This window comes from Myotis myotis, unplaced genomic scaffold (genome assembly GCF_014108235.1).
Source record: "Myotis myotis isolate mMyoMyo1 unplaced genomic scaffold, mMyoMyo1.p scaffold_m19_p_10, whole genome shotgun sequence".
In the NCBI taxonomy this organism is placed as follows: Eukaryota; Metazoa; Chordata; class Mammalia; order Chiroptera; family Vespertilionidae; genus Myotis; species Myotis myotis.
Window position 1 is genome coordinate 48,765,741 of NW_023416314.1, and position 14,288 is coordinate 48,780,028.

At 46.0% G+C, this 14,288-nt stretch overlaps 1 protein-coding gene across 12 annotated transcripts in view; it reads left to right on the forward strand.

The window, feature by feature from the left end:
* Nucleotides 1-14,288, forward strand: part of MICAL2 (microtubule associated monooxygenase, calponin and LIM domain containing 2) — a 207,327-nt gene that overhangs the window by 175,736 nt on the left and 17,303 nt on the right. For all 12 annotated transcript variants that reach the window (XM_036325407.1, XM_036325410.1, XM_036325406.1 and 9 more), the window contains 3 exons: nucleotides 2,254-2,360; nucleotides 6,664-6,756; nucleotides 9,684-9,777. In XM_036325407.1, coding sequence (XP_036181300.1) covers nucleotides 2,254-2,360; nucleotides 6,664-6,756; nucleotides 9,684-9,777 — 294 coding nt within the window. The remainder of the gene's footprint in view (nucleotides 1-2,253; nucleotides 2,361-6,663; nucleotides 6,757-9,683; nucleotides 9,778-14,288) is intronic.

Genomic DNA, 14,288 nt, shown 5'->3' on the forward strand with positions numbered 1-14,288 from the left:
CACAGTTCCCGCCTCTCCAGGACTCTCCCTCACACATTCCAGCTGCCTAGCCCTCTCAAAAGCTCATCTCTGTCTTTTCAAACCAATGAATCACCTGTGCTCAGCTAAGGTTTTTCCTACTTGCGCTGTGATCTGGAAAAAAGTGCCCCAGGGCAGAGGAAGCATTTGTGATCTAGAGCTTAACTCATTTGCTTCTGTTCTCACCTTTATCACAGTTCTGCACATCCCACTGTCCAGCTTCTGGAAACAGCTGCTTCATATACTTTGACTTCTAGGGCTTCATGGTGGGGGATCAATCCCGGAATGAGTTGTCCCGTTATAGCCAGAGTGAAACTCTGCAAATGACAAGTGAATGCCTAGAATGATGGTTCTATGATGGAAGAGCATAAAGGGGAAGAGATGCAGAGGCACCTGTATAACTTTATGTAACTTTGCCAGAAGTTTAAGAAATGCATTCTATTTGGGAACATTTCCTCCTCGATTTCAAAATGCAATTCCATGGGAATATTAAATTTGTTTTTGAGAGTTAGAAAACGTTGCATCCTTAGGTTACTATACATTTTCCACTAAGTGAAGGCGAATCGGGCAGTTTTACTAATATTGCAGTATTGTTCATTTCGATCAATGAATGGTGAAGCAGCAGCTATTGCCGATGCCAATAACATTTACTGAAGTGCCTCCAGTGAACCAGGCACTGTGTTAGACTCTTCACGTTGATCATTTCTAACCTTGTAATTCAAATCTGCAAGTTAGAAAATCCCGATCCCCCAGCACGCAGGGAGGTAAAGGAGAATTCCTCAGGCGCATGCGCTCAGACCGAATTACCCTGGGGTGATTTATGGCTGCGGCTGGGGAACAGTCTCAGCTCACCACTGCCACTGCCTCCTCCCATTGGTACACTGCTCCCGAGTCATCTTCACCTGAGCTTTCCCAGCTGGCCAATGAAAGTGAACGCAGTTAACTCCCTCCCCAGAGAGGCTGTTATTATATACATGTTCTGCACTATTTTTCTTTGAATAACAGCATATGTAAATGTGCTCCTGGAGGTTAAACTTATTTTTATTTTTTAAAACTTGGCCACTCCCGCCGGGGGAAATAGTTGAACATTATGGAGAGGAAAAGGCAGCTTGGAGGGAATGTTTAGTCGGCTTGGGATTGCCTCTCCACCTTCCTTTCTGCCCAGCCCGTATTTCCATTCAGATGGAAGCTGCCATGGCAGAGTAAAAATTAGTACATTTCCTATCACGGAGTCCTAGCAGGCCCTGCTATTCAGTGTCCAGAGTGCGTCCATCCAGATATTAATCATGAACTCTGCTTCCGGTGGATGAGGAGGGGCAGATGTTCTTGCTGAGAAAAATAAACGCCTCCCGTGGCACCTGGAAGACTTGATCACACATGGTTCCCAGCCAGATCCCAAAGAGACTCTGGTGGACACAGGCACTGGCTGCCTCTAACCATCTACCTCTGGCTCAGAGTTGGCCATAACCCCCCACCCCGACTTCGGCTCTCCCGTGGGCCCTGCGTTGCTGAGCCCTCCCTATCTTACAAGGCCTTTCCTGGCATTTGAATCATCACTTCAGTGATGTGATAATATCTGCACGTTAGGAAAATAGAAGTGGCATTTGTTTAGCCATAATTAATGAAATATTTATGTTGCATGAGACTATGTGATAAAACCTTCGGCTTAGAGTCCTTTTGCTTCTGATTACATTTGGGATTTTTTTTTCTGTGACCAGACATTCTGACGCCAGCTCTTTTACACTGAGCAGATGTCATGTAGTAAAAATGGGTACCAGATGCTGTGAGCCGCAGAAAGGCGATTTGTTTAAGGGCTGGCTCTGACTTTCGTTGCATGCAATTACTCCGCAGAACAAACCTTACACACAAGCATTTAGGTAACTCAGCTAACTTTGGGCAAGTATTTTAATAATAGATTTCATCTCTGAACGCATTCAGGCAACCCATGGTATAAATGGTGCTTAAGGAATTAATTGATTTCTGCATAATACCTTTATTTTCGACGCGAAGAAAGAGCTGCAAAGCTCTTGGCAGGGACCCAGAAGTGTAATTAACGTGGAGGGCCAACTTTTCAGTTGCCCTTAGGTACTGCCTCCGCCTGCTCATGGCAGGTGCAGTGAGGGGAGGGCAGGGAGGGAGGGAAGCGGGGCAGAGGGGAGGGGGGAGAGGCAGCTTTGGGTCACGAAGTAAGAGGAGACGCTGGGAGTTCAGTGAGTTCTTGTGTTCCCCTTTCAGGTCCCAGGCCCGTCCCCATCAGGGCGCAGGTGACAGGGGCTGCCTCTTCTACCACCTCCTCCTCGGCAGAAGAAGAATTTGATCCCCAGCTTTCCTTGCGGTCAAAGGTAACCACACTTGGCAAACCGAAGGGGGCCTTGGCTGGAGGGGCCGCTTACCCTGCAGACGTCAGGCCCAATGTGGGCTCCAGCTGCAGCGGGCTCATTAGAAGGATCACATTTCCTTGCATCTGACAGCACATGGCTCTTTCTACCTGGGGTACCCCAAGAATCATCTCTATTTTCTGTTGTTAACTTTTATAGGCTTGCCTTTCTCAGAGATGTAAAACTGGGGAGGGGAAAGCAAACAGACGTATTTCCTTGAAACCATTTGGTGACTACAGCTCTTAAAAGTGGGTTTAATTTGTGGTCCAAGAAACTAACTATTGGAAAAATTACAGCAAGAGGATGCGTATTTCCCCGGGGGGAGCACAGCTTCATTTAAGCAGCACCCGAGGCAGACTGCGTAGGAAATGTTATGTTTATTCTAATTAGACATGTGGAAAGAAAGGAACCACGCGGTTGCAGGGAAGTATGGATGCTCTGAGGGCCCCCGCTGTGGAAGGGACCCGTCACTGACCGGCTGGGGAGATGGCAGTCCTCCTTGCTTAATGAACGTTAATATTCCTAGAGAACACTTTTAAACAACTCCCATCCCCACAGATTTAAAAAGTACAAACACTGTTCTATCTCCCCAAATGTCCCCGTATGTCACCCCACAGACACACGCACCCATGACCACGGCTCGCTGTTGTTTGCTATCCACGGGGCCAGAGCAGTTTCACAGGGTTGGGGTGCTGAACGGGTGGACCTAAAATGCTTCCCAGGCAGACAGAGGCGCAGTGCAGTGCTCTGTTCATGTTTACTTTTGGGAGAGAGAGGATCTGAGGAGAAAGGGAGAGAACCGGATTTATTTATTTAGACTCAACTTTTCCATATCTGGCACTAGGCACTCTGGCATCATCTCAAGTCGCTCAGAGGATCCAGCTCCACAAGGCCTTGGCTGGAGCAAGTCAGGAGGGGGCTGGGACATGGCATAGTGTGTGTGTGTGTGTGTGTGTGTGTGTGTGTGTGTGTGTGAGAGAGAGAGAGAGAGAGAGAGAGAGAGAGAGAGAGAGAGAGAGAGAGAGAGAGAGAATATGAGCGAATATGAGAGAATATGTATAGACTCTTAATTTTGTAACTTGGGGCATCTCTGATTAGTTTGTTACTCAACACAAATGAATTCTATGTGTGTTTTGATTTCTGGGGTTTCCTTTTCCTCTTTTTGAGTGATCCAGAGTGTACTTCTGTATTCAAATGAGGCAGAGGCCCCAGCGTCAGCCATCCTGACACGTTTGCGTAGGAGAAAAGAATGGAGTGGCCCCAACACATCAAAATAGCGAGACCATGATATGTAGGGCAAGCCTTGCGGGTAGCTCCTGGTCCTCCTGCTGCCCCAGAACAGCGCCAGTCCTCACCTGCCTGCTTCACCTGCTTCTGATGTGGCTGCTTTTATGGAAAGGAAAGCTGGCCAAGGACTCCCCAAGGGCTCACAGTGAAGGAACAAGAGAATTCCTCCCCCTCTGTTCCCCCCCAATATATTTTTATTGATTTCAGAGTAGAAGGGAGAGGGAGAGAGAGATAGAAACATCAATGATGAGAATCATTGATCGGCTGCCTCTTGCACACCTCCTACTGGGGATTGAGCCCGCAGCCCAGGCATGTACCCCGACCAGGAATTGAACTGTGACCTCCTGGTGCATAGGTCGACACTCAGTCATTGAGTCACACTGGCCAGGCACCCCCCTCTGGTATTTTATGTCTTCTGTCCCATATAGGTGTGTCCCCAGATATGTGGCACAGAGTCCATCAGCTCAAATGAAGCTTTGCATAGGAAACTGGAGACAGGCTATGCACACCCCACCTCTTCCCTTTGCTCTGCCCTGAAACCAATGCCTGGGTCCAAGAGACTGGGACCGGCAGCTGTCCTCGTCCTGCCAGAGTTCTCCTTTCTCTGTCCTTTATCTTCTTCTTCTCTAGCTCTTAGTCTCTTCCTTTTCCTCTCCGCATCCTCATCACCATCACCAAGGCTGTAAGAACTGTGCCTGGCTTATCGTGAGACTCCCTGGATGTTAACGAATCATCCTCATTTCTATGTCAATATCTTTTCATAAATAGCAGTAAAGGACCTCCTTTCCTCTTCTAGGTTATACTTTGCAGATTCTTGGTAAAGCCCTGGGGTTTGGCACCTCTGCTGCTGGGAAGGGCTAAGACAGTGTGATGCTGCCGAAGCTTCTTCCCTTGAAATTGTATGAAATGGTCTTAATTCAGGGGAAGACTTTGCCATTACTATAAAGCAGGAGTCCTTGATGTGCCTACACAGTATTTGGCACAGGAAAGGCAGAACAGACTATATGAAAATATGGATACTGGACTCAGGTGACCCGGGCTTGCCTCCTGGCTCTACCAATTACTAATTGTGTGTCATCTTGGGCAAGTTATTTAATGTCTGTGAGTTTTGATTTTTTTAATCTATAAAATAAGTCTAATTTGAGGGATAATTAAGATGATACATGTGAAGTAATTAGTACAGTGTCTGGCACATAACAGTCAATCAATGGTGGGATTTGTTATGTAGGTTAGTAGGTTGTAAGCTCAAGAGATGTTTGTTGAGTAAATGCACCAACTCTGCATAGAATGAGTGGGAAAGTCTCTGGATAACAATTACCAGTGATCTCCTCCCCAGCCTTTCCAGTAAGGTCCTGGCTGCCTAAAAGAGCGGTTCCCCCACCCCAATGTCCCAGAACCTCTGTTCAGAGAGATTGACAGTCCATCAGGAAGTTCCCCCCTAGAAATAGAGATTATATGATATGGAATAAGTTTGAGTTCTCAGAGCCAAAGTTTCCTTCCAACATGCATATACACATATAATAGCTGAAAAATCATATTTTAGTAAAATGTTTTAATCATGCTAATGTATAATATAATAATATGCTAATAATAAAACAAATCATAGTAGGTACTGAATTTCTATCCTATATCTTTTCAAGTATTCTGCAAAGGGCTTGACCTGCCTTATCTCACTTATTCCTTATTACACCCCTACAAGGTAGGTATTAAATTGTTCTTATCACTGAAGAGGATGCTGACGTGCAGAGTGTATGACATGCTACACCCACACAGCTCGTCAGGAACTGATGCCAGCTCTGCAGGCTCCCCAGCCCGAGGCCCCCCATCATACTCTGCTGTTTCTCCAACCAGAATGTCTCCTGAACTTTCCATGTGTGGAACTGGCCACACCACTACTTCCCCTTCCTCTGCTGTCTGAAACCTGGAAATAACACCATCATGAGCCAGACATCTAATTAAAATGCATCAGTTTTGAATGTTCTGTATTTTTCAAGCCCAGGCACACAAAGAACCCAGTGACATTCATGATGCGTTTGTGTCACTAAATGAAGCAGGGAAGAGAAGTAATCTTATGCCTCTCTCCAGCCACGAAAACTTTTCATTTCATTTAGATATGCTCCTCTATTCCCGCATTTAATTGGGCAATGTAGACCCCACCTAAGGACTATTTGAAGTTGTTAACTGGTTTTCAGGTAGTATACTTTGTGTGTGAGTGAGTGTGTGTGTGTGTGTGTGTGTGTCCCAGATTCATCATCCCTGGGCCTTAGGGTAGCACCTATAAAGAGTGTAATTCTTGCCCTAACCGGTTTGGCTCAGTGGATAGAGCGCCGGTCTGCGGACTGAAGGGTCCCAGGTTCGATTCGGTCAAGGTTGCGGACACATCCCCAGTAGGGAGTGTGCAGGAGGCAGCTGATTGATGTTTCTCTCTCATCAATGTTTCTAACTCTCTATCCCTCTCCCTTCCTCTCTGTAAAAAAATCAATAAAATATATTTTAAAAAAAGAGTGTAATTCTTGTATGATTTCTTCCTTCAACTGAACCAAGTCAGTGCTCTATAAAGCCACTCCCAAATACACACACACACACAAATACAAACACACACACAAACACACAAGCAAAGACACACACACACACACACACACACACACACACACACACATTTCCCAACCCAGCACCTACTAGCCACATGTGGCTATTTATATTTATATCCAAACTCATTAAAATGAAATAAAATTCAAAATTCAGTTTCTTAATCCCACCAGCCTCATTTCAAGCATCCAAAGCCACATGTGGCTGGTGGCTTCCACATTTAGGCAGCACAAGTACAGGGCATTCCCATCATTGCAGAGGTTCTTGGACATCATTGTTCTAGAAGCTAATCGGTGGTTTGGTTGCAGGGGCAGAAGCCTATGACAGTGTTTTGTCAGTTTCAACCCATTTTCTCAGACATATATTTTTTCTTCTCTGTTGGTTTTTATAGGAGAGGAAGACACTTAGAAGAAGAAGGAAGTTGGAAAAAGCAACAAAACAACTGGTTAAGCAGGAAGAATTAAAAAGACTTCATAAAGCTCAGGTCAGGAAAACTTGATATGAGTGAGTGGGCCTGGGACCCTGGGAACCGGAAAACCCTCGGAAGTCGGGATTGCAGTGGGGCGGTGGGCTGGATAAAGGTCAGTTCCTCTTCTCGGAGCGACCAGGTTCCTGGCCCTTCTAAAGGCGCTGGCTCAAACCCTGGTGGGACTCTGGGGCCTGGAGAGCCCTGGTGTTAACCTGGCCCACCCCCAGCAGCCTTTCCATCTGCAGACACATTTCCAGCAAAGGGAGCCTGAAATGACAGCCAACACATGGCCGGGGGCCCATCCCCGGCCTTGACTGCCACATAGCAGTCTGTGCAGACACACCTTCCCTCAATTTGCTGCCAGTGTCTCTGCTGAACTGACAGCTATTAGGAGCTGTCTCTGTTGCAAAATCAGTTGAACAACATAAGCACCCAGCATTCTGATATAGGCTTCCCGGCCCACTGCAAACATTTCTTCCCAAAGTGATCTGCCCACCTCTGTCACAGAGCAGCAAAATGAAGCAGACTGGCAAGGCATCCTCCCTCTCCCTGAGGCCCTCCAAGCTAACCTTCAAGAACAGTTAGGTTTTAGGACAAAAGAACTTCGAATGGCCTCTCATATTAATCCATTGTACCCTTACATTCCTCTCTCCAATTATTCCCTTTATCTGGCCATATAGTCCTGGAAGTTGTGTCTTACAAGAAGGAGATCATTTAGTCCAACCTCTTTTACCCTTCACGGTCACTGATTTGAGAGCTGCCCCTGTCACCCAGTGGACAGGGAAAATTCCCATCAGCTTCTTCTGTCCACTCTCAGCTTCTAAAACAGGTTTATTTGAAACATACCAACTTTCCCTCCTGAGAACAAGATACGTCTTTATGATATGGACTGGCAAGCTCAGCAGTTTCCCCTTCTTATATTTTCACTCCAGGCAATAGGTGGCGATAGGAGAAGAATTACAATGGCCCTTAGAGTCTTAATTTGCTTTCCTTTTTAATCTTTGAGATTTTCATCCTTAGTGTCTAAAGAATGACCACTATATTAGCCAGAGTGGGTGGCTTAAACAACAGAAATTCATCTCACGCAGTTCTCAAGGCTGGAAGTCCAAGCTCAAGGTGCCTTCAGGGTGGCTTTCTGGTGAGGACTCTCTTCCTGGCTTGTAGACAGCTGCCTTGCTGTAGCCTCACATGGCCTTTATTTTCTGTGCACATGTAGAGAAAGAGATCAATCTCTGGTATCTCTTCTTCTGATAAGGATGCCAGATCCATCAGATTAGGGCCCCACCTTCTTGACCTCATTTAATCTCATTTGTCTCCTTTAAGGCCCTGTCTCCAAATATAGTCACTTTGGGAGTTAGAACTTCGACATATGAATGGGGGGTTAGGGGGCCTCCACTTACTCCATAATAACCACATAGCCATAATCACAAAGTAATCAGTAATAAAGTTATTTAAATGTTTTCTTTCCTTTTGCAATTCTACACCATGCCAGCAAGAGACTGATTTATAAAGATGTAATTATCTTTAAAAGAGAGACAGAGAGGAAGGGGGCATGAAATTACAAGTTGTTTAAGATATAATTCCCATCTATTTCAGATTTTAAGTTTGGGGCTTAAACATTCTTCGTTGGCACAAGAGGAGCCAGGTGGCTGCTCAGGCCTCTTCAGGGGATTGGAGGTGCTTTGGAAATTGTACCCCTAAATCTAGGGGAGACTTAGAAAGACTCGAAGTTAAGGAGGAAAGGGGGTGAGACAATGTTGGAGTGAGATACAGGAGAAAGAACACACACATACTACCTGCCCCAACAGCTGCTGGGTCCTTAAACATACCTGGTCTGCCAGGTGCCAAATCTGTTCTACCAGGAGCTGTGCCTTTGGCAGCATGGTATCTGAAAACAGAGAAAACGAAGGGGTGAGCAAAATGGACATAGGGCAGGCTCTCCCCTCATTTTCCTTCCTAATAGTACACAGGAGAGAAAGACCTAGTAGGGAAAGTAAACATGAAAATGCAAACCCACTCATGACCCCAAACCTTACAAGGTGCCAATGCTGAGGCTAAGCCAATGTCCCTTAAGAGTGGTCAGCAAACTGCGGCTCGCGAGCCACATGCGGCTCTTTGGCCCCTTGAGTGTGGCTCTTCCACAAAATACCACGTGCGGGCGTGCATGTACAGTGCAATTAAAACTTCGTAGCCCATGCACAGAAGTCGGTATTTTGTGGAAGAGCCACACTCAAGGGGCCAAAGAGCCGCATGTGGCTCGCGAGCCACAGTTTGCCAACCACTGCCTTAGCAGGATAAACATCTGGTGTCTCAATAACCTGCTGGTAACAAAGCTACCATACACTTCCACAGTAAAAGGCCCTGGGCATAGGCCCGGCCCCGCGGGGCAGTGAAGGAGTAGGTACAGTCTGTAGCTGAGGGCTGGAGCCAGGTGCACGGAGAAAGGAACACCCAGTCCAGGGAGTTGGCCCAGGTCTCCTGCTCCAGATCAATTTCTTGGAGGGACCTGCCGGTTCTTCTCGGGAAAATGGAATGTGAGCGTGCTCTGTGATTGCCCCCAGAGCCCCTGTCCTACTCAGAGTTATGGTTCTTAGTGGCCATAGTCAGAGGCTGAGGCTCCAAGGAGTCCAGGAGCCTGGAGGACCGCCCACCTGGCCCAGCAGCCTCTGCCTGAGCGCTCGTCTGTGTGATTAGCTGGTCAAGGGGGACTATTTTAGCATCTACTTGGGGGCAAAGTGAGCTGACACACAGACTCCTCGCTTTATGTCTTCATGCTACAGAAGGGAAATGTCAAGTTCTAGTTGTTTGGGAATTCCCAGTTAATCAAGGAGGTGATATCGCATAGGGAAGGGCTTCTTCCTCTTGGAAAGGCAGTGGCAGGATTGGCCCCTCTTGTGACTCTGTGCGAGGGACCCCTGTGACGTAAACCCCTGGCATTGCAGGCCATCCAGAGGCAGCTGGAGGAGGTGGAGGAGCGGCAGAGGGCCTCCGAGATCCAGGGCGTGAGGCTGGAGAAGGCACTGAGAGGAGAAGCAGGTAGGCATCCCATCAGATCCACAGCAGCAGCCCCATCATGGCTGTGGTCTGAGAACAGTGCTGGTCTCACCATCTGGGGAAGTCAGGGAGACTTGTCATCCTCTGGATCTGCCAATATTGACACAACGCGAAATCTACAGCGGCTTCACACTTTCATCGTCAACCTGACCATTGGAAATTCCTAGGGGCACTGGTAGGCCTGTGGGCCTTGTCCCTGGGTTTCTGCTCTACCCAGTTATCTGCTACTGTGAATGTTCTTTGCAATTCAGGGGTTAGCATAGATTCAGGAGAACTGTTTGGGCATTCAAGCAATATTGGTAGTGATTCAAAGCCTGGACTTTAGTAAAAGTCCTGGTTTCTCCCTTTACTCACTGTATGACCTTAGACCAGCCACATTTTAAATCTTTACAATTTAAATCTCTCCTCTAAAATGGAGATAATAGGCCAAAACCGGTTTGGCTCAGTGGATAGAGCGTCGGCCTGCGGACTGAAAGGTCCCAGGTTCGATTCCGGTCAAGGGCATGTACCTGGGTTGCGGGCACATCCCCAGTAGGAGATGTGCAGGAGGCAGCTGATCGATGTTTCTCTCTCATCGATGTTTCTAACTCTCTATCTCTCTCCTTTCCTCTCTGTAAAAAATCAATAAAATATATTAAAAAATAAATAAATAAATAAAAAAATAAAATGGTGATAATAGTGGTTTCCAACCTTATAGAGCTGATGTAAGCATTAAAGAAGAAATTTTACATATATTCATGTATATGGATATGTATAAATATCTCTCTGTATATATCTGTATATATACATTTATATATGTATAGACACATACATTTACATTTATACACACATATACATACATACACATTTACATATATATATAAATGTGTATGTATGCATGTATATATAAAAATTAGCACACTGCCTGGCACAGGTAATGCACTAAATGGTAACTATTCTCCCAATAGCTTCACTCTCTCAGATCCGAACAGAATTCATCTGGTGCAGCCCTGTTATTGCTGGACGTGAGGACAGTGGGTCTATAATGATGACTATGACACAGTTTCTGCCTCTGAGAGCTTCACAGTCCACTGAAGTACACAGACCTGTAGAGAAATAAACCACAATACAGGAGGGCCAGCGCTGTGTTAGGGACAAGCATCAGGGTGCATGGGCACAGGAGCAGGAGGTCCCTAACTGGTCCTGGGAGAGGGGGCCAGGCTAGGCTTCCCGGGAGGGGCGGCCTGTCAAGATGAGAGCCAGAGGAGGAAGGAGTTAACCAGTGAGGCGAGGAGATTGTTCTGGCAGAGGGAGCAGCACCTGCAAAGGCCAGATGTGCAAAGACGTGAAATGCCTTAGCAAAAGAGGGGCCGGGAAGGGTTCTGGGGTGAGGGATGACTTAAAGAAATCCACTTGTTTTTCAAAACCACCCAGCATCTATGTGGGTAGTGAATTGGGCGGGGGGCGGGGGGGGGAGGGCTTTAGGGTTTGTGGGAAGTATTGTCTCTCTAGCTTTGTGACATGATGTCTTTAGCCTTTTATATTTTGGATATAAAGTGTGAAAAACCAAACGTTGGAAGCACATCTCTCTCTCTGTGTAACCATGAAAATGTGTTACTGGTTAAACAACGTAGTGAAAGGTTAGGGTTTCAATTCTCTTAAAACTTCAGTTATTTGAGAGTGATGATACTAGCAAGGGCAGACCCAGATTTTGTGATGCCTAAAGCTCATACAAAGTCATACCTGCAAAATTGTGAGGGCTGCTCCCCCATCCAAGTGAGGGGCCCTGGGTTCCAGCTTTAGTATTAGCTGTATGGCTCACATGTCTTTGGTTAACAGGGAAACGCTGGAGTCAGAGTTTAACCCCTCTGTGCCTCAGTTTCCTTGTTTGTAAAGTAAGAGTGATACTTTTATCTGTTTCTTGGATTTGTGGTGAGGGTAGGCTAAAATAATTAATGTGGAAGCCCTAGCATAGGGCCTGACTATGCGATGGATGGCATAATTGATTAATAAATATTTGTTCTTATTCTACTAAAATACCCTATGCATGTCCTTGTAAAGAAAACCTGAATCCATTCATCAGAAGTAGGTTTCATTACCAAAATGATACCCATTTCCTGCTGCTTGGAGTGAGAGTCACTGCCTGTCTGGTGCTTTTCTTTAGGAATCCACTGATTTCAGTGAGAGCCTTAGAAATAAACAAGACAAACCAGCAAAGCTAGGGCATGCTTCGTTTGCTGGGGAGGCACTGTGGCATGGCAGGGCTGGGAGAATTATAGGCATCAGAGAGCACACGGTTCAAATTCTGTTCCATTGCATTTAGGCTGTGTAGTCCTAGGAAAATCACTTAACCCCTCTGGTCCCATATGGCTTATCTGAAAAACGGAGCTAATAGTCTCCACATTACCAGGTCGTTTTGAGAATTAAGGGCCTTGGTGGGCAAAGTGTCTCCCAGAGTGTGGGCAGCACATGCTACTTGACATTACTTTACAAAATATTGGTATCCACATACATACACTTTTTAAAATATATATTTTATTGATTTTTTACAGAGAGGAAGGGAGAGGGATAGAGAGTTAGAAACATCGACGAGGGAGAAACATCAACCAGTCGCCTCCTGCACACGCCCCACTGGGGATGTGCCCGCAACCCAGGTATCGAACCTGGGGCCCTTGAGTCCGCAGGCCGACGCTCTATCCACTGAGCCAAACCTGTTAGGGCCACGTGCATACACTTTTAAAGAACTCACTCTCTATTCATCACTGCTTGAGATTTATATTCTAGAAACCAATATTTTCACACTTCTGAACATCTCCCGTTTCGAGTTATCAGCTAAAGAAACCCTGATGCTTGTGGTGTTGTCCAAGCTATGCTAACCTGGCCAGAAGATGGATTCCATTCCTTCTCTTGATATCTTTGGTAATTTAATCCCCATGTTAAGTTTATGGGCCTTTTCCTCCTTGATTGTCTTTGTGTGGGTGACAGATGCAAACCAACCAGGAGCTAAAGACTAAAAGAGTTAAGGCAGGGCGCGCAGCCCCACAGGATGCCATATGGGAGATTTGCAGACCAGGCATCAAAATTAATACACCCTTAACTTGTAATAACATTTGTGCAATAATAATGTTTCTTTACAGTTTAATATTCTATTCAGCCCCTTTAAGAGATTGCCCTGGTGCTTAATGAATGGCCGATGCTTATTAGGTTAAGTTGTATTTGAGCTGGCCTGTGTTGGTCTGGTTTAAGTAATGTAATGGGAATTATTTAATAGGTATTATTAGGATAATTAGAAAATGATCATAGTTAGGCAATAATATTGAGCTATAAAGGTTGTGAATAACCAAATTTAGAGACAGGCTTGAAAACATGAGTAGTCTGCGACAGTTACGCAAGTCTCCTCTAATGATTATGTGCTCCCGCCTGAAAGGGTCTTTTGTTCCTAGGAGTTATTCATTAGGCAGGCATTGAATTAGAGGAACATGCGGGGGTGCAGGACGGAGGGCAATGATGGCTGAAGAGCAAAATGAGGCTTTGATGAGCTCCTAATTGTCGTGACAACAATTCCTGCTTTCTCTTTTTCCCAACAGTCAGAAATACGCTTCCCCACCCCCGGGAAGGGGTTTTCCCCACTTTGTCAAGGAGGGGAAAACAACGAGAAACAAAAATCTAAGAATCCACCCAGAACACAAGTCATTATGTTCTGTAGAATGTGTGTGTGTGTGTGTGTGTGTGTGTGTGCGCGCGTGCGTGTGTGTGTTATAGATGGGTGTCCTTGACAAAGGGGATGGATTCCCCTGGTGGTCCTGGCTGCCCAGAGTAAAGGACCAGGATACTCGTGCCCTGACTGCCCTGGGCCCCACGTTCTGTAAGGAGGCCAACCTCAGCTTTGCCAGCCACTCAGGTTCTTCTTGATCAAGGCCCTGCTACCTACGGGCTTGTTGGTTGTCAGCACAGTGGTCAGTGTTATGTGCTGGGGTCATGGACTACCCCAATTTAGCAAGAGACCATCATTCACATTTAGATGGTCTGGATGACAGAATTTGTTCTTTCTTTCGGTGCCTAAGGACAGGTGAAATCTGGTGAAAACCGCAAGTGACTTGGAAGAAGAAAGGATGTATCCCCAAGAGAGATGGATGGGTATTAGTCCTCCCTTTTAAGCTTACCAGCTTCTGGGAAGGTTTAGCAGCTGGTTGTCTGCATGAAGCTTCTTGCTTTTTTTTTTTTTTTTTTTTTTTTTTTTTTTTTTTTGTCAGATGGCTTTTCCATCATATAGAGGGGTTTGCAAAGGAACATCAGGATTGCCAGGCTGCCAGCAGGTGGCAGTAGGCACACACATTATGATGAGAAAATGGCATGAAAACCTAGCCAGGAAGAGGGAAGTAGTTTGGCGTATACTCTGTGGTTTTTTTTCTTGACTGTGGCTGAGGAACAGAAAGAATAATAATTTCTTGGATAATGTAAGGGTGAGGTGTCCTGAAAAGAACAGAAATACTAGAGTCAGTTGCTCCTGTGTT